At 43.5% G+C, this 21,153-nt stretch overlaps 6 protein-coding genes across 7 annotated transcripts in view; 3 read left to right on the top strand and 3 right to left on the bottom strand.

Annotated features, from left to right (window-relative positions):
- The window catches only part of nmo (serine/threonine-protein kinase nemo), a 91,646-nt gene extending 79,183 nt beyond the window's left edge, over nucleotides 1-12,463 (bottom strand). For both annotated transcript variants that reach the window (XR_016196700.1, XM_089259546.1), the window contains exons 1-2: nucleotides 11,728-12,463; nucleotides 10,319-11,067 (exon numbers count right to left, since the gene is read on the bottom strand). Coding sequence is in view for 1 of the 2 variants with exons in the window: in XM_089259546.1 (XP_089115672.1) it covers nucleotides 10,319-10,857 (539 nt within the window). In the remaining variant the exon portion in view is untranslated. The remainder of the gene's footprint in view (nucleotides 1-10,318; nucleotides 11,068-11,727) is intronic.
- Nucleotides 12,464-12,778: 315 nt separating this feature from the next.
- Pop4 (ribonuclease P/MRP subunit POP4) lies at nucleotides 12,779-13,627 on the top strand. The gene has a single exon (XM_018100239.3). The coding sequence runs from the start codon at nucleotides 12,894-12,896 to the stop codon at nucleotides 13,512-13,514; it is 621 nt and encodes a 206-aa protein (XP_017955728.1). The 5' UTR covers nucleotides 12,779-12,893; the 3' UTR covers nucleotides 13,515-13,627.
- Nucleotides 13,506-14,922, bottom strand: LOC108650905 (UBX domain-containing protein 1). The gene is made up of 3 exons (XM_018100233.3): nucleotides 14,722-14,922; nucleotides 14,087-14,656; nucleotides 13,506-14,029 (listed from the first exon to the last, which is right to left on the bottom strand). The coding sequence occupies exons 1-3, from the start codon at nucleotides 14,769-14,771 to the stop codon at nucleotides 13,678-13,680; spliced, it is 972 nt and encodes a 323-aa protein (XP_017955722.1). The 5' UTR covers nucleotides 14,772-14,922; the 3' UTR covers nucleotides 13,506-13,677.
- Nucleotides 14,923-15,049: 127 nt separating this feature from the next.
- Nucleotides 15,050-15,685, top strand: HP4 (Heterochromatin protein 4). Its single transcript, XM_018100240.2, has 2 exons — nucleotides 15,050-15,483; nucleotides 15,548-15,685. The coding sequence occupies exons 1-2, from the start codon at nucleotides 15,195-15,197 to the stop codon at nucleotides 15,562-15,564; spliced, it is 306 nt and encodes a 101-aa protein (XP_017955729.1). The 5' UTR covers nucleotides 15,050-15,194; the 3' UTR covers nucleotides 15,565-15,685.
- A 32-nt stretch (nucleotides 15,686-15,717) lies between these two features.
- On the top strand, nucleotides 15,718-18,486 carry LOC108650898 (uncharacterized). The gene is made up of 5 exons (XM_018100226.3): nucleotides 15,718-15,943; nucleotides 16,032-16,166; nucleotides 16,231-17,255; nucleotides 17,326-17,978; nucleotides 18,034-18,486. The coding sequence occupies exons 1-5, from the start codon at nucleotides 15,862-15,864 to the stop codon at nucleotides 18,320-18,322; spliced, it is 2,184 nt and encodes a 727-aa protein (XP_017955715.1). The 5' UTR covers nucleotides 15,718-15,861; the 3' UTR covers nucleotides 18,323-18,486.
- A 129-nt stretch (nucleotides 18,487-18,615) lies between these two features.
- On the bottom strand, nucleotides 18,616-20,786 carry RNaseX25 (Ribonuclease X25). The gene is made up of 2 exons (XM_018100232.3): nucleotides 20,455-20,786; nucleotides 18,616-20,190 (listed from the first exon to the last, which is right to left on the bottom strand). Exons 1-2 carry the CDS (start codon nucleotides 20,532-20,534, stop codon nucleotides 19,260-19,262), a joined length of 1,011 nt encoding a protein of 336 aa, XP_017955721.1. The 5' UTR covers nucleotides 20,535-20,786; the 3' UTR covers nucleotides 18,616-19,259.
- Nucleotides 20,787-21,153: the final 367 nt, after the last annotated feature.

The following is a 21,153-nucleotide window of genomic DNA, read 5'->3' as shown; positions in this document are numbered from 1 at the left end:
ATAACATATTTAAGATGTGAATCTGCTAACAGAAAGATCGTAATCCAGTAATCTAATGATCATTAGAATTATAATCAATATATATGTTTATAAAATTTATTTAAAAATAATGCAAAATTCTATAAAATAGAATAGAAATAGAATAAAGTAATTCCTTCACTGCCTTCTCCTTCCCACTCTTCCTGCACACTTGGCACTTTCTCCGATAGTGCAACACTTTACAGGGTATAACAATGACGTTGCTATGGAGTCGCAACTGCAATTACCGCATCGCAATAGACGAGACTTTGTAGAATTTTAATTGAAATGTCAAAAGCGTTTAGTGCGGCAAGCGCAATGATGCAGCAGCCTGGCAGGCGGGGTGGCTGGGAGCAGGGTGCAGGGAGCTGCACCAGCAGCAGCAGCAGCCGCAACAGACAAAACGCAACTGGCGAGCGGCCAGGTATTGGAATTTTAATCGGCAATGCGGCAGAATTTGATTGTGGCATTATTGAGGTTAAGAAAATATGTTAAGAGCAGCAGCAGCTCAGTCGAGAGTCGGCGCACTCGCTCCGCACAGATGATGCGGGCATTGGTTAAGTCTATAAAGCATTACAATAGGTTTTTGGGGTCTCGGTTGCCAGCAGCTGCTGCTCACTGTGTTGCCGCACTTCAAAGTGTGGCAAGCACTGTTGCCGCACTTCACAATTATATGTGGCATAATGCAAGCTTCAATTGGAAATACAGCGAGCTGTTGCCAAATTTTGCGAAAACAGTGTTGCCAGACGTTGAAGTGTGGCAAGCAGCGTGCGCCAAACTTCACAGTTATATTGAATTGAAGTGACTGAAGTGTTGTAAATGTGCTGCTGATACTGATTTATGAGCTTCACACTCTAATGAGAAGTTTAACTAAAGTAAACTTTATGTTAAATTATAAAAATATGTGAATTAACGATTTTTATTTAATTTTTATTAATTTTATTGAAAAAACTTATAAAAATTCTACAACTTTAATCAGTTTTTTTATTATAATAACTATGTAATCGACAGTTAAAAGTCCTAATAATACTCTTAATTCAAACCTAGACTTATCGAATCTCTATATTCATCACATATTCAGTTTATTTTAGCTTTAATATAATTGCAGCTTTGTTATCAACGTTTTCATGCCATTTATCGATAACTTTGTTATCGACTTACATATAACATTCGGTGCACTTGCCACAGCGCACCTTTTCCTTAAGATTTTCCCCAAAAGTTACGCATAGATAGCTATTTTTAGCCCAAAAATAATGCCAGAGCAGGAGACGTGCTAATTAAGCGCTGCAGCTTCATCTTTTGCCGCTGCTCTCCCTGCTGCTGCTGCTGCTCCCCCTGCTGCCGCTGCTGCTCCCCCTGCTGCTGCTGCTGCTCCTCCTGCTGCCTCTGCTGCTTTGGGGACAGGATTCGCCAAGGCTTTCAACAGCTGCACTGTGGCTCCATTCAGCCTCTCTTATATTTAGCACAATGCATCAATTTTTTTTTTTCGGTTTTTATTTTATATTTGTGGTGTTTTGTTTTTGTTTTTGTTAAAGAGCCGCTGGCACGACGGCACAAGTCAGTCAGCCGCAACGAGAAAATCGTGCGAGCGTTTAATACTGGCTACTCTCCACGAGCTGTGTCTCCAGTTGGAGTTCGAGTTCGAGAAGTTGAAGTTGAGGCAGCTGCTGTTGCTGCTGCTGCTGCCATTGTCTGGCTGAGCTCTGCTGCTTGCTGTTTATGCTAAATGAGGGTTAACAAAAAATGAACGGCAATGAGCCGAGCTTCTGCCTCATCTCTGTAGCTCTGTAGCTGCAGCTGTAAATGTCTGCGGGCTGCTGTTGCTTCTTCTCTCTGTCTGTCTCCCTCCCCCTCTCTCTCTCTCTCTGTCTGTCCCTCTATAAAGTGACAGCGGCCTGGCCCGTGTTCCGCATGCAGATAGCCTAATGCCCTATCTGCCATCGCTTGTTGTGCCTAGTTTTGACAACATTTGCCACCCTCCTCGTATTCGACTGCCGCTTGCAACTTGCATCGAGCGGGGGGAGAGGCAGGGGGTGAGGCGAGGCTCAATTTGTAACCACAATTTGTGCAGATTTTGCTGCCTGCGGCAGTGTTAGTTAACAATTGTCTGTTGGCTCTGTCTGGACGTTAATCGATTTCGATTGACAGACGTTGCATGTGCCACTTGGCTAAACTTGCCACAATTTTGCGGCAAAGTCAAGTTTCCTTCGAGCTCTATGTGTGCCATGTCTCTGATTTATAAGCAAATAGCAATGCTGCTTGTGGCTTATGCCTAATCACTGTAATCAAAACAAGATAGCTGGATAATACCCTCTATTCACTGCAAGTGAGCATAATAGATGGGTTTAAAATCACATATATATTATCATATAAAATCATGTATTATGCATGCTCATAATCAGACGTCAAAGACGTTAGTCAAATCTCTCTGTAAACATTTCACATATAACATTATCTATTATCTGATCTCTCTCTCTCTATCTCTCTATAGGCTGATCTCTTTTTACTTTTTCTCTCTCTCTCTCTCTCGCTCTTGTCTGCTGTCTCTGTTTTCTCCATCTTTCTTTAACTTTCTTACTCCTCATTTTCATATGATTTTCCATTCCTTTTCACAGTGTCTCATAAAAATCTGTTACAGCCGCTTAACAGTGGCATCAAATGCTCTTCAAGTCGCGCGACAAGCGAATCATAAGCTTATGATTTAAGAGAAATGTATTTCCGCACACACACACACACACACACACACACACACACACACACACACACACACACACACACTCAGGCACTCTCACATATGTGTGTGCATAAATTTCCACAAACATTTTTCCAGTTATTTGGTGTCGAGAAAATAGTTTGACGCAAAACTTAATTAGTTTCTGGCTTGGCCCGAGGCCAGAGGGACGTGCACACACCCTGAAGGCAGCTTAACGCCTGCCTCCTCCTCTCCAGCACTTTGGCACCTAACTCCCTCCCCTCTCACTCTCTCTCTCTTTCGATTTTCTTGTTACCAGCCGGCTTGGTAGTTCGTCGAGTGGCTTCATTAAGTTTGGGTTCAAGCAGTTGCCCGCCGGCTGCCAGTTCAACTGTCCAGCTGTCTAACTGCAGCTTGCCACGCCCCCTCCTCTCTCCGCCTTCTCTATCGTGCAGTGCAACTCTACGAATTGTCTATTTCAGTTTTCCAATGTACTTTACGATCCGTTCTGTGGCAAAGAGGAGTTTGGTTCATCGCTCCTCGTTTCGTTCTGTTGTCCGACACACACGATGATTTATTTGGCACACACACACACACACGCACGCACGCATGCACACACACACACACACATACACATAGACAGCTACCTGCGCGTGTAAATGCATTTTGCTGTAGGTGAACACAAAACTAAGGGCAAAGCGCGCCGAAGCGGGGCAACAGTTGTGGGCGAGCGCAGAGGCATGCGGCATGCGGCATGCGGCGGGGCAGCAGAGGCTTGTGCCATGGGGCAGCTGAGGTCTCGCTGGGCTAAAGCTTTTTCGTTGGTGCCACTTTGTTGACTATTATTTTTCATTTTGAGCACACGCAGCGCCAGAGAGCAAGCAACTTGGGAGTCGAAGCGAAACAAAACGAGTTGACTGATTGCCAGAATACACTGCAAGCGCTATGGAGATGGAGCTGATGTTGGACTGTGATTGTGAATGTGTACCGCTACCTCTTAAAATGAAGTATATGCATGTAAGGAGAGAAAAGAATTGGACTGGATAGCTGTGGCTCTTCTCTGCGATTCTCAATTTATCGTTGCTAGACCTCCAATATAGAGATATTAATTTAACTCTAGGGTAGTAGATTCCTAATACTCAAATCAGAGAGAAAGAGTCTTTGTAATACAGCAAACCAACTTGTTCTTTTAGTATTTATGACGCTTCTCTGCGATTCTCAACAAAATACAACTTTTGGCTCTTAAACTAACGACTCTAAAAACGAAAATATTCTTTTAAAATTCGTGTGCAGGGTATAATTATTTCATGATACACACACACACACACACACACACACATACGCCTGAACACTTGCATACATAGACGCCTAGTTACAGAATGTTTGCTGTGACTGTTACATGATACCTAAAGCCGCAACTGCAGGCGAGAGATAGAGAGATAGAGCAGGGCAGAGAGCGAGAGAGAGAGAGAGAGGGAGAGGGAGACAGGGCTGGCAAGCAAAGCAGAGATAGAAAATATAAACCTCAAAGATACATTTGCGCTTCACTTGAACCGTAGAACGTAATTCAAGTGAACTAAGCTGGCCGGAGCATGTGACTCACATGTGCGTGTACAAGTGTGTGTGTGTGTTTACGTATGCGTGTGTGTGTGTGGGCGCAATGAAGCTGTAGACAAAATTGCGTGCGTAATTCTTTGGCAAACGTTTGGTAAAAATGGAAAAAGAAAACACAAAGAGAATCGAGGCGAAAATAGTTTTGGCACGACAGACAAGAGAGAGAGAGCTAAAGGACAAGCCCTGAACCAGACCCAGGTTGAGCCACAATATCCAGGCTATCCAGGACATGCGAGTACAGCCGGTTAAGGAGCGTGGATGGGAATGGCACTTTGTTATTTCGGCTAGCATTTCGCTGCTACCTAAGCCCCGGCACTTGAGCTGTTTTTATGGCTAAAATTGCATTTACACTAGAGCCGCCCCGAGTCGAGCCGAGCCGAGCCGTGTTGTATTTTCCTTTATTTCAAGTAAAAATTGTGCTAAGCGACGTTGCCGCACTGCACAGACAATAAGCAGGATTAGCAGGAGGCGGAGGAGGCGCAACAGCAGCTCTTTTGGGAAATGCGTGCCAACAAAACGCACACAACTACATTCACAGTGCGCCGTTGCGTAATTTCACTTTAGATCTATATTATATCTACATAAATATATAATAAAGTTGTAATTTTCATTGAAATTTTTGGCGTGTTATTGAAAAAGTTGTTAATTAACTAAACTATTTGACTAGCTAAAATTAGATGAAAATTGCATGCATAAAATGGCGTGCGCTGTTGCCAAAGTTCAGCTAGCACCAAAATTTACATGCATTCGAGTTCGCTTCAATGTAAACTCGAAGTTGAGCACATTCTCAAAATTTATGCAGGGATTTTAAACTAAAAGCCCCAAACTATAAGCCAGCCACCACTCGACCCCATTCAAGCCGCAGGAAAAGCTAAAAAAAGGCTGTAAACTATGAAAAATGGCTAAAGCCAATTTATGTCCGATAATAAAATGAAATAGCAGGAAATTCAATCAGAGAGAGGGAGAGAGCGAGAATTGGTGCAAAAATCGAATGAAGAGAGCAAGATGAATGCAGTGCAAGAAACGGGATAATTATTCAAACAGTTTCAAAGTCAAACAGGGAAAATCTAACAGGGAAAACTTTGTCATTCGAATATTACAGCCCAAAAGGGATGGACACGGGGTAGTTTCTACGGCCATTGAAGCGAACACGTTGTCCATGAGACGAGACGAAATATTGGATGCCGACGAGAGCTGAAAATGTGGTAGCAGACGATAAACATATGCGGGACTCTACCCTAACTCAGACATATATCCTGTAAGCGGGCCTGTCTGCACAATCCACACTCTGTATGTGTGTGTGTGTGTGTGTGTGTGTGTGTGTGTGACAGACAAAATATCTAAAAACTGTCGAAGGTTGTTCAACCAACCACCAGCAACAGCAGCAGCCGAGTCCAGCATCAAGCATTGAGCTCTAAAGCCACGGCCCGAGCAGCTGTTCGGGCTGCTGTAAGAAGTGCAGACTGATCGACTAAAAGATGCCCTATAGTCAAGGAATTTTATAAATATTTATATTTATTTATATTTTATTTATTTATTATTTATATATGCTTTAAGTATTTTTATTTGATTATTTGATTTTTTATATTTACATATTTCAATTCATTATTTGTATTATCACGCCTCTCTAGGCAAAAAAATCAAGGAACTGCATATTGCTTATCTATAAAATATATTGTCTAACTTTGATGCTCTACTATCCATCCAAATGCCAATCAAAATTTGATTATCAAACACTTTTCCCTTCACATAGACTCATCAAAAATCCACTATAACCTATTTTCAATTAGGCCAGGGTATAAAAACCCAAAAATAAAAGAGAGCTGAGAATAGTGGAGGAAAAAATAAAAACTACGTGTCCCGGTACTTCTCAATGTAGTCAATGCGCCGCCTGCATTGCCTTTGCATTGGTTTTGTTTTGTTTTGTTTGCTTTTTCGGTGATGCAGCACAAGGGGAAGAAGGACAGGGAGAGCGGGCGAGCGGCAGAAGAAGAGGCTGCGCGGCAGTGAGGAATCACTTAACAGGCAACAGCGGGGACACGACGATTAATGCCAGCGAATCGCAACGAATCGCGCGTCAGCGATGCGGGCCTAAGACCTGAGACCTGAGACCTGAGCTGGAAGCTGGGCAGGGCCATTGGACTCGAGATTAGCGCAGGATTTGCGCCTGATCAAAAAGACTGCAAGCCTAGAGAAACAAGTAAAAACGAAACAAACAAGAGAAGCAAAGTTCTAAATGCAAAACCGAAGATTTGATACTCTCGCTAGGTAAATAGAGTTGGGAATGGGTAAATGCTAAGAGAACCTCTACTTAAAAGAGATCTCCAGCTTAAAGAAATCTATAACTAAAAGATATCTCTAGCTGTAAGAGATCTCAGGATCTACAGCTGCAGTAGGACGAGAGACCATACAGAGTTCTCTCTTCAGTTACACTTATTATTATATATATGATAACACACAAACTTGATTGATGGGCTGATTTATTAAGGCAAACCAAGGCGAATTCAGCAATCTCTATTAACCTACATTGAACTATCAATGTTCTGTTCGCAACTCTAACCCAACTAGCAATAACAATAACAATCAAATGAGCCACTCTTAGTGTTCTACTCTCCGTAGACTCTCCTATTTGCTAGGGTATAGAGAATAACAGGAACACAAGTTAAGCCAAGACAAGCCAATCCAGGCTATGGCTATAGCCATGGCTAGCCTGAGCTGGGCAACAGATAACGACAACGACGACAACGACGACACCTTGCGAAGCCGAGTCAAAGTCAGAGCCATAGCCAGAGCCGGAGGCTGCATGGCTTAGGCTAAGGCTAATGCTAAGGCCCAGGCGAGCAGGCCACAAGTCGTGCAGGAAGCGAGTTTTTATGCAGGCAAAAGGTTTACAGTCTCAGCTCAGTCCCTCTCGCTCTCTCTCTCTGTCTTGCCGTCTCTGTCTGTTCGTTTGTCCCACTGTCCATCTGGTCCGTTCTCGGACTTGTCGTCTGCGTCTGCCTGCCTGCCGATGCCGCTGCTGCTGCTGCTGCTGCTGCTGTTGCTCTAAAACCAGTTGCAGGTAGTTTAAAGTAAGCCCAGGCTGTTTGGTTCGCTCATCTTTTGCGGGCTCATGCCTTGCTGGCTCTTCTTCTTCATCTTCCTCTGCTGCGACTGTTGCTGCCTGTGCAACAGGCCAAAAAGACTGGACTCTACGAACTCTGTGTCCAATATTTTGTGTTTTGTGGCCGAAACGAGCGTTTTTCATTGCCCATTTGGCCCTCCTCTCTACAGCTGCTCCTCCCCATCTCTCTCTCTCTCTCTCTGTCTCTCTGGCTTCGTTTCTTTGTGTTTGCCTTGGCCACATTGCAGTGAGAAAAATTCGTAGAACTTTGCCTAGGATTAATTGGTTAATCTTCTTGTGTATTTAAGTGCATAAATGGTTTCCGATTTCCACGAAATAAATTATAAGCTGATTAATCTGGCGTTCAGTCGATTCTTTGATAAACATTTACATTTTTATGCTGAATAATAAGCTGACATATATGCTTTGTTTAAATCTATTTTATGATATAATTAACACGCAACATGCGTAGGCGTCGTAGTCAAGCATTGATTGCCCCATTAACTTATGTTAAATGACTGTACTGTTAAGCTTCTGTTAAATGACATTGACTGTTAGCATACATAATTCCTTGAATATAAGTTCAAATTCAAGCAATTAATGTTTCTTTGGAAAGAGTCAAGTATTGAAGCATGTTGCCAACCTTCAGGACAGACTCTAAACATCTCTACACAACAATAAATGATATTACATTAATCACATATTATATTTTACTATTACATTTCCTACACTGTTGTCAACTTTCAGCTATTACATATATTATTTTCAGCTAGTTCCAAATTTATGTAAGCTTCCAATTTCATGCAATGCTAACAAGCTTCACATAAGCCTCTGCATATCTCCATCTGCCTAAACAAAGAGTTTAAATCCATTTGAAAGTCACATTTTCGAAATGTTTGGTTTAAGCTGTTGACAAACTGGAAAGGCTGACGCAATTCCAGTCGCTCCGAATAGTTTACAAAGCTGCGCATAAAATCAAACAGAAACCCCAAAATCCATTTCCATTAATGGCCCAGAGCTATTGTTTTTAACAATTTCAAGTGAAATTCCAATTGGGATTCCAATTTGAAGCACTTTGACCGATGTTGCCAGACTTCATTAACTGTGACACTTGCTCGCCTTGCTGTGCGACTTCCTGCCAAAGTAATAGACTACACCTTCTCTCACCTGCTGCCGGCTGCTGGATGTTGGCTGGCTGGCTGGCTGCCTGCCTGCTAACCAACGGCACATAAACAAAACTAGCCTCGGCATCTGGCCACACGGGCATCTAACAACAAGTTCGACATTTGGCACTTAAATTTAACGCTTGATTGCATTTACAGTGTGGAGTGCCGAGTGGCCCAGGCTATATATTAATATAGTTTTTCACTGAGCCAGTGCAGCTGACTGCGACGACCCAGGCCACAGAGACCAGGAGACCAGGAGACCAGGAGACGAAGAGACAGACAGACCAGACCCGACCAGAGCATGATGATTGCTTTTGAAAAGCCAATCCAACGTCAACGACTCTATTCTGCGGGTTTCTGCTTTAAGCCAGAAGGCCTAAGCCAAGCCGGCTTCTTTCTCCTTTTAAACAGCTTTTCACGTTTTGCCCCATTCTTCTAGGGCTTGGGGTTACCGGAGAGGCCGGGCAGCGGCGGTACGGACGACGACGACGATGCTGCTTACTCTCCTCCACTTGTGGCACATTTCGTTGTCGTCTTTATGCGCTGCACAACTTCCTTGTGCCTACTTTTAAGCACTTCTACTCTATGCCTAACCCGACCCTCATCGCCCCTTCTCCTGCTAGGCGTCACTTAGCGTGTGCCAGTTTTTTTTTTTTTTTTACTTCTTTCGCTAGCTTCTTTTGGTGTTTACCCAACACTTTTGCTCTACCTCTCTATCTATCTCTCTCTCTCTCTGTCTCTGTCCCGCAGAGCCGGAAATGCCGTTTTACACGTGAATGAAATTTGTATAAAATTGAAACGTAATGCGCAGCGTTGCCAAATTTCAGTTCAGCTGTCAAAAACAAGTCAAAGAATCAACCGTTACAAGCGTTGCACAACTCGTTTAGCAACAATTAATGTAAAAATTGTAAAAATGCAAATCAAAGAAGGTTGGGAAAAACTTTAGCCCGGCGAACGGCCGCGAGCCAAAACAGAAAAGAACAAAAAGAAACAGAAAACAGCTGGAGAGGGAAGCAAGGGGGAAGGGGGACAGGCGAGCAAGCTTGTTTAGAATGGGTGGGTAGCAGAGCATATTTAGAGAGAGAAAAACCACCCTAACTAGGCACAAAGGACGAAGGACGACGCGACGCCTGATGTTAATGTTGACGCTGCGACGACAGACCGCATACAAAAAAACGTACATACAGACATACATACATCGAAAGGGGCTAAAAAGTGCATAGAAGAAGAGTATATAATAATAATAACAAAACAGAGGCCCATGTCGAAAGGGCTGCACAGAGGGAAAGGTCGCCGCCAGGCGCAAGAGGCATTGAACCCCAGAGTTACATGACAGGACTCTTTAGTCTAGCATGAAGAGCTAACTTGGATTTACTATGTATATGAAATGTAATTTAAATAAGGAGGTATACAAAATATAGAGAAAGTTGGGAAAAGCTTGTTCAAAGTCAGGGATAATACAGTGCTATGATATATTCAATATATGTATATCTTCTTTCTATGAATCTACACTGGCATAGCCCATTGGCCAGATTGTAATATCCTTATCATAATCTATGGTAATATCAAAGCATATCATCATCAAACACTACAAACTTTTGACATCAATATATTACAATTTATTTGATTCTTGTTTACCATTGTTTATATTATATTATATTCCATGTACAAATATTATATTTTAGATAATCTCATATGAAAAACTTTTCTGATGTCTTGACTTACCATACAACTCCGAATGCACCGTAGCCAATTGGACGATCCGGCTGGACATCCTGTGGCACCGCTGGCGGTTGATAATATGGAGCCGCTGCGGCCAATATTGCGCTGGCGCCCTGTGGCGCACCACCGGCAGCACCACCCTGTACCAGTGACATCGAAACGCTCATCGAGCTACGCGGCGCAGCAGCTGAAGAATTTGGGCAGCTGTTGATGCTGTTGCTGTTGCTGTTGCTGTTGCTCTTCTTAGTGGTGGTGCCGACGGCCGCTACGACAGCGGTGGCAGTGGCGATGTTGGTGGTGGTAGTGGTATTGGTGGAGTAACTTTGTGCTGTGTGCTGGGGATTAGCTGGCGTTTGATAGCTATAAAGTCGTTGCTTGTTGTTGTTGTTAGTGCTGTTGTTGCTGGTGTTGGTGGTTGTGGTGATGGTGGTGCTGATGGTGGTGCTGCTGCTGCTGCTGCAGTTCGTGGCGGTGGTAGTTGGATGGGAGAAATGGTGTTGACTGCTCAATGGATGCCGCTTGGGGCCACTAATGGCCGCCATTCAATAGTTGCCCATTAGAAGTTTGTAATTTTGGATTTCTGTTATTATTGTTGTTGTTGCGCACCATTTGTTGTTGTTGTTGTTGTTATTTGAATTTGACTTAACACATTAAAATTGAATTGATGGAATTTAATTTAAATTCTGCATTTTATACACGCTTTTCTTTGATTTTTATTCTGCTGTTGTCGTTGTTGCTGTTGCTGCTGGCGACTGCAAGAGAGAGAGAGAGAGAGAGAAAAAATAAAGTGGAAATAGAAGAATTTGAGATTTAGATTTTTAGGCGCATTTTTTGGCAGGCAAAGAGAAAAAGGCAAACCGAGAAAAAGACGAAAAAGTGCCGTTAGCTGCGGCCGGGGCGCGTCTTTGTTAGTGTGCGCGCATGTATATGTATGCGTGAGTCAGTGAGCTAGCGCAAGAGCCAGAGAGAAAGAGAGAGAGCCCAGAGTAGGCAAACAGAAAAAGAAACTAAAAGTGGACTATGGAGTTAATTCCTACTCTTTTTTTTTTTGAGTCAAATGTTTACATGGCAGCGCAGACAAAAAATGACGAACAAATTTCTTATTTAATATGTGCACATGTTTTGCAATAGCAACAAAAAGAGAGAGCGAGACGGCGTGCGCTCTCACATCGTGTTTAGCGTCAGCGTCGCGCACTTGACACTTTTTGCTGTCGTTGCGGCTCGACACCGACACCGATGCCGACTGAGACGCTGACGCTGACGCCAAGGCAACGCTCATGGAAAACAATGCACGGGGCAATAGCAATAGCAATAGCAATAAAAAGAAAGAGTGCAATGAAATGCACAAAATGTGCGGCTTTTTGTATAGCACACACATGGAATTTGGCAGTTTTTCCCAGCTTCGAGCTTACCTTTAAACAAAATGCACAATTATTGAGCGACGACTGCGGCGGCGACAGAGGCAACGGCAGCGAATTATTGTTGATGGCAACGGTGGGGAGCTAAATATGCCGACTGCGGCGACTCTTCCGCATTTGTATGTATGAATGTGTGTGTGTTTGGTTTTACGTGCGGCTTGCGTATGTGTGTGTGCGTGCAGCGTCGTTGGCGGCGGCGGCGGTGTGAGAGAGAGACAATGTGAAATGTACAAATACAAATTCAAAGCGCGGCGCGAGCTGAGACGGCAACACAGTGGTTCACAGCGGAACTGCAACAGCGACTAAAATGCAGCAAGTCTCACGAATTTGTTATTATTTGTGTTTTATTAACGCGTACACATATTCATTTAAAGACACAGCCACACACACAGAGAGAAAGAGCGAGGCGAGCGAAAGAGAGAGAGCGCGAACGAAACCGACGGCAATCAATTGAATATTTGTTGTAATTTTTTTATTTGTGCATTTGGTCACGTTTGTTTGGGGGGAGCACAGAATATTTATTGCATTATCTTTTTATCACACTACCCGAAGTTTGATAGGCAGTAGCGAAATTGCTTTTGCAATACATGTGTGTGTATGTATTAAATTTTTCCTCTGCCTTTTGCATCAAACACACGCGGCGTCTTTTTACCGATTTTATGCGTGTCGTTTATGCGAAAGTCGTGATAGGACTGACAACAACAAAAACTTCTGGCAATGTGACCGGGCTGCTGGGTCTTGTCGCTGTGTGACCGAATCAATTCTTTTTTGGTATTTACTCAAACAGCTGAGTCTTAGCAACATGTTGCGTGAGTAGAACAGTCTGCTGTTATGCTGGCAGGGTACTGTAAATATGAAAAACATTAGATGACTATGTTGTTTGCCTAATTAATGTAAAATTATATGCTATTTGGAGTATTTTAATGTACACCTCTAATTCATTTTTATGATTTGTAGATATAGAGCTCTTGTATAATGTTGCAGCAACATTAGAAGCATAGCAATATGTGTGACCTTAAAATATTATTCCATTTGCGGGCTGATGTTGAATAGAGCTATGTTAAGTTAACATAAACAGCTGTTGGTTTCGATAGTTCTTATCGGTTTATAAAATGTGCGCTGTATGCTAAGAATTTTGTAAACAAATCATATTGACCAAAATGGAGAGAGAAACAGAAAGCTTGAAGGAATTTCTTACGGATCTCGTTGTGCCGCATCACCGCTGCAATGTCAACATCATACCAGATCACATTACCATGCTTCACGGCACGAAGTCAAAGAAGCAACACACACGCAAGCGTCGCGCTCACAAATCGAACAGCCTGACGAGGCGCGAATATGCAGAGCTCGGACTCAATACTCTGCCTACACGTCAAATGCGCTACGAACAGGCACTACCGCTGCACAAGCTCTGGCGTGGCTACATACGCGAGCATCTGGGTCTAAAAGAGGGCGAAGAGGTGCCGCAGTTGCATGAAAAACGCTACGACGAATTTAGCCGGCAATTGGTAAAAATGGATTTGCATGGAGCCAAGCTGCGAGTGCACCAATCCAAATGCCCCACTCTCGTGGGCCTCAGTGGAATCTGCGTCATGGACACCAAGAACGTGCTGAAGCTGCTGGGTGAGGATCATCGCGTGCGCACGATACCCAAGAGCGAATGCGTGTTCAGCCTCCACGTGGACAGCATGGATTTCATCATCTTCGGACAGCATTTAAATATGCGCCCAGCGGAGCGAAGTGTGAAGAAGATTAAAAACTATGTGGAGCCATTCATGTAGCACAAATTGTAAAACATTTAAGCTTTTCCTTTGCTTTATATAAAATCGTACGCCCCATATATCGCGACATATTTATTATATTATAGTTTTTTATATATGTATAGTTAGTTCAAGATGCTGTTGCCGTTGTTTTTGTTGTTGTTGTGGTTGTTTATGACAGCCTTTACGCAGCTGGCTTGGTCATGATGATCACAGCGGAGGGCACAAGGCCCAGCACCTCGAGCGGCTTCTCATAGTCCTCATCGGCAAAGATCTTGCGCGGAAATGTGGTCATCAGTGCGAATGGACTCTCGATGCCAGTCTTCACCTGGATGAACACACGCACAGCGGACAACGGCTCCTTCACATTGAATTCGGAAGCTAGTGTGGAGCCGTCTTGCAATCGCACCTGAATGCGTGTCTCCGTATACTCGCGCGGTGGCGACTTGACGCCAGTAGGCGTGGTGGCTGTCGTAGTGGAGCTGACAGAGGGCACGGCGTCCGACAATTGGGCACCGGGACTGTTCTTTGCTTCCCTATAAGAATTATTGAGGTTAGCTGAAAGTTTTACATTAATTAAATAAGTTTCCCACCTGGCTTTGCGTGCCGCTTTGTCCGCTTCGATCTGTGCACGAACACGATCGCGTGCCGCCTTCTCCTCCTCCTTTTCACGTTTGCGCTGATCCACGATTTTCTTCATTTCGATTTCTTCCATGCGACGGCGTGCTTCTGTCATGTCTTTGCCGGAGCGAATACGATTACGTTCACGCTCCAGAGCATCAGCTTTTTCGCGCTCCTCTCGCTCCACGCGCTTCTGCTTGAGCTTTTCCTCAATCAGAGCTAACTGTGCCTTCTTCTCTTCCTCGGTGAGCGCTTTCTTCTCCTCGGTGGATTCGGAGAAGTTGCTGTGGCCTGTCTTGGCCGCATGGTATTCCACCTCAGTCTGATCCTTGAGCACCTTGCCACAGTCATCGCATTTCAGAGATTTGGCTACTGCTGCGCCCTCGGCAGCACCGCTGCTGCTAGGCGCTGTGTCTTCGCCAGGAGCTGCGGCTGCTGCATCGCTTGCTGCTGCAGCGGGTATCTCTTCGTCACCATGGGCCAATAGCCATTCCATGGCCATTTCGACGCCCTTGTGGCTAGTTACTTTCAATGCATATTCACTAAAAACAGCCCAACAAAATAATTGTTTAAATTACCGGCGAAAAATATTGTAGCTTAGACTCACACTCGATCTCTGGGGAAACCCATGTCCATTAAGGTTTGTATGTCGCTCATGTCTGCTGTTTAATATTTGAGTATATATGTTATTTTTAATAAACACGTAACTTTGTGAAAATGTTTAATTTTCTCTCAATATATTCCCCTGCAATAATGACACACAAAAACAATGCCCCGTAGCTAGTGTTGCACAACGTTTAAATATGTCTATGATTACTTGAAATAAATGAAATATTTTATTCAAGTTTAGCAGTAATGAGAGCGAAATTTAAATAAAATAGTGAGATAAAGATAATGCAAAATATCAAAAACTAAGAAAAGTCTATTTGAAAATTGTTCAGCACAATCGAAAACTATTTTCGATAAATGTATCGTTATCGACATAATAGCAGCTGGTTCCAATTGTCAGCTGCGTCGTTGCAGCTTCACTCCGATTAGCGTCATAATTTATACATTTTCTGAGAGCTCGTGCTTACCAAGATGTCGCCACAAAATAAATTGAAAAAGATGATCGTTAAACTACCACGCCATCCACTTATTATGGCAAACAGTGATTTCGTATATCAGGAATGCATGCAAATACGAAAATGTCGCGTCAACTTGGAACGCATCAAAGGACAAACAGCAGCTACAACAGCAGGACACCCGTTCCCTTTAAAATCTAAGCCGAAGCGTTGCTGTGTACGGGTAGCACGATTGCCCGATGTGGAACGTAGCGAGATATCCGTGACGCCAGCCAGCTCCATAGTATGCTCGGATTTTGATGATGGTAGATTTGTATAAATTGTGCTACTAAGAAAAGGTTAAGCTAATGATGTTGTAAATATTTGCAGATTCTTCTACAGAATAGATAGGAATAACTCGACAAACGGTAATTTCATAATATCCGGGACCTCACACTCACATCCACATTTTGTAATTCATAAATTTAAATAATTCTATAAATACATTTGTAACGAAATAAAAGTATACATATTGTTGTTTTTGTTGCTTGAGAGCAAAAACGATAACACAACAAAGGGCAGTATCGATAGACGTGTAACAAAAGTTTCATCACTATCCCATAGATGTCAGGCAGAAAGGAAAAATATTTGTGAAACAGCCAAATTATTCGGTAACAAAACAACATTCCAGGCAGCAAACAATTATGAATTGGCACACGGGCAATATAGCTGAAGCTGTGGCTGAATCCAAAGCCAAAGATGCCATCTTCGTTGTGTACATTCAAGGTAAATCGATCGACTTTTTGCAATTTGCAACTATTTAAATTTCACCACGTCATGTTTGCTAATTGAATTTTGTAATCGTTAAATGAAGGCCAGAATGAGATGACAGCCAATCTGGATAGATATCTGGATGATCCACGAGTCACTGAAAAGTTGCAGACACAAGATTTTGTAGCTGTTAAAATTCAAGGTGATAGTGCAAGCTATGCACAGTTTATATCGCTCTGTAAGTACAGTGAAACCTCTTTATCGTGACTGAATTTTGACTCGTAGTACTTGCATAATCATAGACAAAGTGGTACCTGTGCCATCGATCTTCTTCATTGGTAAATCTGGCACCCCACTGGACATTGCCACAGGAATCGTTAGCGGAGTCGATGAGCTGTTGATAAAAATCAATAAGGTGCTTCTCCTGTCTGGCAAACAAAAGGTGAATGCCCCAACTACCAGTGCAATAGCCAATGAGGCTCAGGGGGAGCAGTCGCGACGAAAAATCGCCGGCGATGATAACGATCCCAGTGACAACACTCTGGTGGACCCAGTTCCATTGGCTCAGAAATCTGTACCTGCAGCGGAAGCTGTGGAGCCTGTGCCTGAGCCGGCTGCAGAAGAGGAGTCAGAGACAACAGATAAATCAACTAAAACATCAGAGACAGCAAAGCAAGCTGAGGAGCCTAACAAGGATCCCGGGGCAGCCATGAGCAGCCAATCGGCTGCAGCTAAGCAAAAATCTGAGACAGAAATGAAAGTGACTCAACCACTGAAACATGCGCCAGCTGCGCAGAAAGAAGCCCAGGAAGAGCCGCAAACAAAGAAATCTGTTGCAGGCCTTTCCAAATCGGAGCCGGCAAAGAAATTACAGCAGTCAGCTGCAGCTGACCAGGAAACAGCAAAGGAATCGACGAAAGAGCTAGCAGTGTCTTCTGCTGAGATGGAAGCGGCAACTTCTTCCCCCAAGCCAGCTGAGCCAACGGCAGCGGCCTTGTCAGCGGCAGCGGCAGCTGAAAAGCGTGCGGCAGCTGCAGCAGCCGCAGCAGCAGAAGTAGAAGCAGCCACCTCAGCGACTGCCGGCACAATGGCCACTGAGATTACATCTACAGCGGTGCCCGGCCCTGGATCGCCATTGACGGCCACCGAGCAAACGGCGTTGCGTGCGACGATGAACGTGCAACAGCAGGTGGAGAAGCGTAAGAAAGAGCGCTCAGACGAGAAGAAGCGACGCGATAAGGATGGCGAATTGCGACGCCGTCGTGAGGGACGTGAAGCTCTGGAGCAACAACAGGCTGCGCGGGAGCAGGAGTTAAAATCTATGCAAGTGAGTTGCGAGAAATTGTCCACTGAATGCGAATAGCAACTTCAACTAATCACCTTATATGTTTTTTAAGGAACGCATTCGACGCGAACGCCAACAGGAGCAGGCGACACGTGAACGTATCCTGGCTCAAATTGCCGCCGATCGTGCGGAGCTGGCCAATCGAGCAGCCATGGCAGCGGCTGAAGCTCCTGTGACTGCTGCGCCAAGCCCAGCCGTAACGGCAACAGCAACGATCACACCCGAGCAGTCGCATCATTCCGCTGTGGAGGAGACACGCCTGCAGATCCGCTTGCCCGGTGGACTAATTCGCATTAAAGATTTCCCAGCAATCGAGCCGTTGGCCACAGTGCGTAACTACGTGCGCGAGGAGCTGCTCGCCAGCAGCAACATACGCGAATTCACACTGGCCACCAGCTATCCGAGGCGTGAATTCAAGACGGAGGATGAGCTGAAGTCATTGATCGATTTGAATCTGGTGCCCAATGCAGTGCTATTGGTGCTCGGCAGCAGCCAGGTCAACGTGGTGGTGCGCAGCCGCAACAACATGATGAACATCCTAACCAGCGTCCTCTGGGCAATCCTGACACCGGCCGCCGTGGCCTTTGACTACATCAACAAGTATGGCTTTCAGCGTCTGCGCGTGAATTTCATGCAGATGATTTCCAATATTGGCTGGCGTCGGCGAGAAGAAGTCCAGGCTCCTCCCGCTGCCGAGGTCGGAGAGTAAGTTCCAAACCAATATAAGCTAAAATCAATATTTAATTTCCGCCTCCTTTAGTATCGCCTCTCGTCGCAACATGGATATGTTTATGCTGCGCACAACCAGCGCACCCGGCCTGCAGCGTGCCAATCCACAGAATGCGGTCGGCGGACCGGAGCATCAGATTAAGCCAACGGAACTGTCCAACAATGGTGCAGCTCAGCCGCAGGACTTGGCACAGCAACGATCGGGCATCTTTAAGCCAACACGCTTTGGCCAGGCCAATATACGTCGTTTGGCCGACACAGCTAAGGACGATGACGAGGATAAGGCCACCTACAATGGCAACTCGACACAACAGCAATAAGCGCGAAGCAATTTTTACATATATATATATATATATATATACTTATACATAACTAGTTAAAAATGTTCTCTTTATCCACATTCACAGCTTCAAAATATGCAGCCTTAAATTATATAAATAACTAAATACAAAAGTAATGGAAATTTAGAATATTCAAATTTAAAGTCGCATTTGTTTGCTTGCTGTTTCAGTGTGTGTTCATGTGTCGGTGTCCTTTATTGAAACAATCGATTAAATTATTAACAAACACAATTTCGTGATTAGGTATCAAAGGATTAGATAAAAGTATACAATTTGTTTTAAATACATAATTTGTTCTAGACTACGTTTATGCGTAGTTGCTTAATTGTGATTGTGAGTGCTATAAAACATATTAATAATAAAAATGGTTCATGTATTTTCTATTTATATTTTGATATCGATAATCACAAACAGTTGCATACACAAAAACGTCTTTTTGATATAAAGAGACATACATACATATATTTGTGGTATGGTTTACACAATATATAGGTATTATCGTCATGTGGCTTACATGGTCACTCAGGTTCTTTTAATACAATTTACCCTCAAGTCCTGATATACATACATAGTTCATATATGGTTTACACGATCATGCAACTTGGGCTGATAGAATCGTGATTTGATTTACATGATTAGTCATCTTTTTGTTTACAATTTAGCCTCAAGCCTAATATATAGCGAAATATTATATATGGTTTTCTTATCATGATTTATATGTACTTTCTCTGATATGGTTTGCACGATTCATCCAAATTTAGCCTCAAGTCCAGGTTATAATACAGTTATAGTATATATGTGTATATAAAAAAAAATAGTGTAATAAGATCTCATATGCTTTTTGTTGTTGTTGTGGATTATAACAAATGATGCAAACAAAGTAAATACTCGAAAAGAGAGACGGATGGGTAGTTTTTTACAGTGTAAACCACATGAGGAACTGCAACAGTTTGTAGACATTGACCAAGGGGAATTTCCACTCGCCCTTGCGTTGCAGTGGCGGCACTAGGCTAGGATAATGGACAGGATTGCTGATGTGACAATTGGTGTTCACGGTGCCACCTGGGTATCTGACGGCCATCACATCGCCCAGCTTGATGCCATCGCAATCGATCAGCTCCAGGGACTTGTTGAAGCATATGCGTATCTCCGATAGGTAGCTAATGCCGTGTTTGCCATCGTATAAGCAGTGGATGGATGGATTCTTGCCCAGGCCGCGCACCAAAGCATTGTTCAAAGCAATCACCGTATTGTTCGAGTCGGGATGTATGCCAGAGGCGTCCAGAATCTTGGACATGACGTACTGTTCGCGCCAATTCAATCCCTGTCCAAAGTACTTCAGCTCATTGTTTAGCGCCTCAAGGGCCGCAGCGCAGGTGCCATGCTTCAGCCATTCGTGCTTCCAGAGATAATCCTGCGATTCTTCTCCTTCCAGATCCAACCAGTAGGTATTCAAACGATCCATAATCGCTTCCAATTGCTCCGGATGGAATTCGGCGGACTTGTTGCAGAAGTTCGGCCCGAATTGGCCCATTTTGGTCGGCCAGATGCCGTGGATGGTCCAGAATTCCTTCTTCTGCGGCAGGGTGCACTCGTGCGATGGATCCTCCTCCCTCCAATGATAGCACGTAGTCACCGGCCATTGCTGTGTAAAGACAAGCACATCCCAGTTATGCGGATCCCTGCCAACGATATTCGTGTACAGCGGATAGTCCTCGTTGTCCTCCTCATCTTCGTCCGAGAAATCCGCAGCGCTGGGTCGCTTCAAAGGTTGCTCAACGGAGCTGCTTGACTCATCTGATGCGTTGGCCAGGGCGACACCCGAATCGGATATTTCATCAAGAGCGCTGAAAAACGACGCAAAACGGGGAAAAAAAACAACACCAGCTGTGAGTAATTTGTGGAGGTTATAGTGCGGACGGCTCAAGATGGGGGCAACCTTGAACTTGATGCCTGCATGCGGCATATCGAAATATCGATTCGTAGTTTCCCCTTTTGCTACAACTGTTTCTATTTTTGCTTACGTTTACGCAAATCTTGCATAGCAGGAGCAAGGAATAGTTAGTGCTTATCTTTGTTTAATTTCACAAACATTGTGGGTAATAACTCACCTAAAAGGACTCGCATTTGTCACAGCAAGGCTGCATAATAAAATCGTCAAGCAAAGCAAATATTTTTGCAGTTTCTTCATAATTGACTTTTGTTTTAAAATAACGCAGCAAAGTTAATATTTTTTACTCAATAGAGATATTACGCATTTTACGCAAGCTGCGAGCTCAGCACTTATTTGCCTTTTTTAATATTCGGTAAGATTTGTTTAGCTTTCTATTCGCAATTATATGAAAAAATAGTTTGTAAGTTGTTTTTATGCACTTCTTTTGTTTTTGTTTTTTTCCTTTTTTCTTTTGCGCTGCTATTGGGTTAATAACAGCTGTAAAGGCGCACTGTTAAGTATAAAGACAGTGCTGTAAAATACGGGACAAGCTAAAGTTTTCTCTGCAGTGATGCAAAATGTTCTATCGATAAGTTGAAAATAATCGCTAAAGGCGGTTGAAATTGATTTTCAAATTTAAACGGCAGACTGTTTATTATTAATTTACTTTTATTAATGAGTAAATAATATTGAATGAATACCTTATTTAATAAACTATTTACTAAGAACTTTAACAGAATGTTAGCGTTGCTTACTAAATACTTAACTATTAATATAATAAAATAGTATTTGAAATAGTCTTCTCTCTAGAAGTAACGACTTTATCGCTATAGCTGCACTAATTAAACTTGTTTTCTGATTACCCGTAGACTGGATT

The sequence above is a fragment of the Drosophila navojoa genome, chromosome 4 (assembly GCF_054131105.1).
Source record: "Drosophila navojoa isolate 15081-1374.11 chromosome 4, UAZ_NAV_1.0, whole genome shotgun sequence".
NCBI lineage: Eukaryota > Metazoa > Arthropoda > Insecta > Diptera > Drosophilidae > Drosophila > Drosophila navojoa.
The sequence above is the reverse complement of the archived record's forward strand: the minus strand, read 5'-3'. Positions and strand labels throughout refer to the sequence as shown.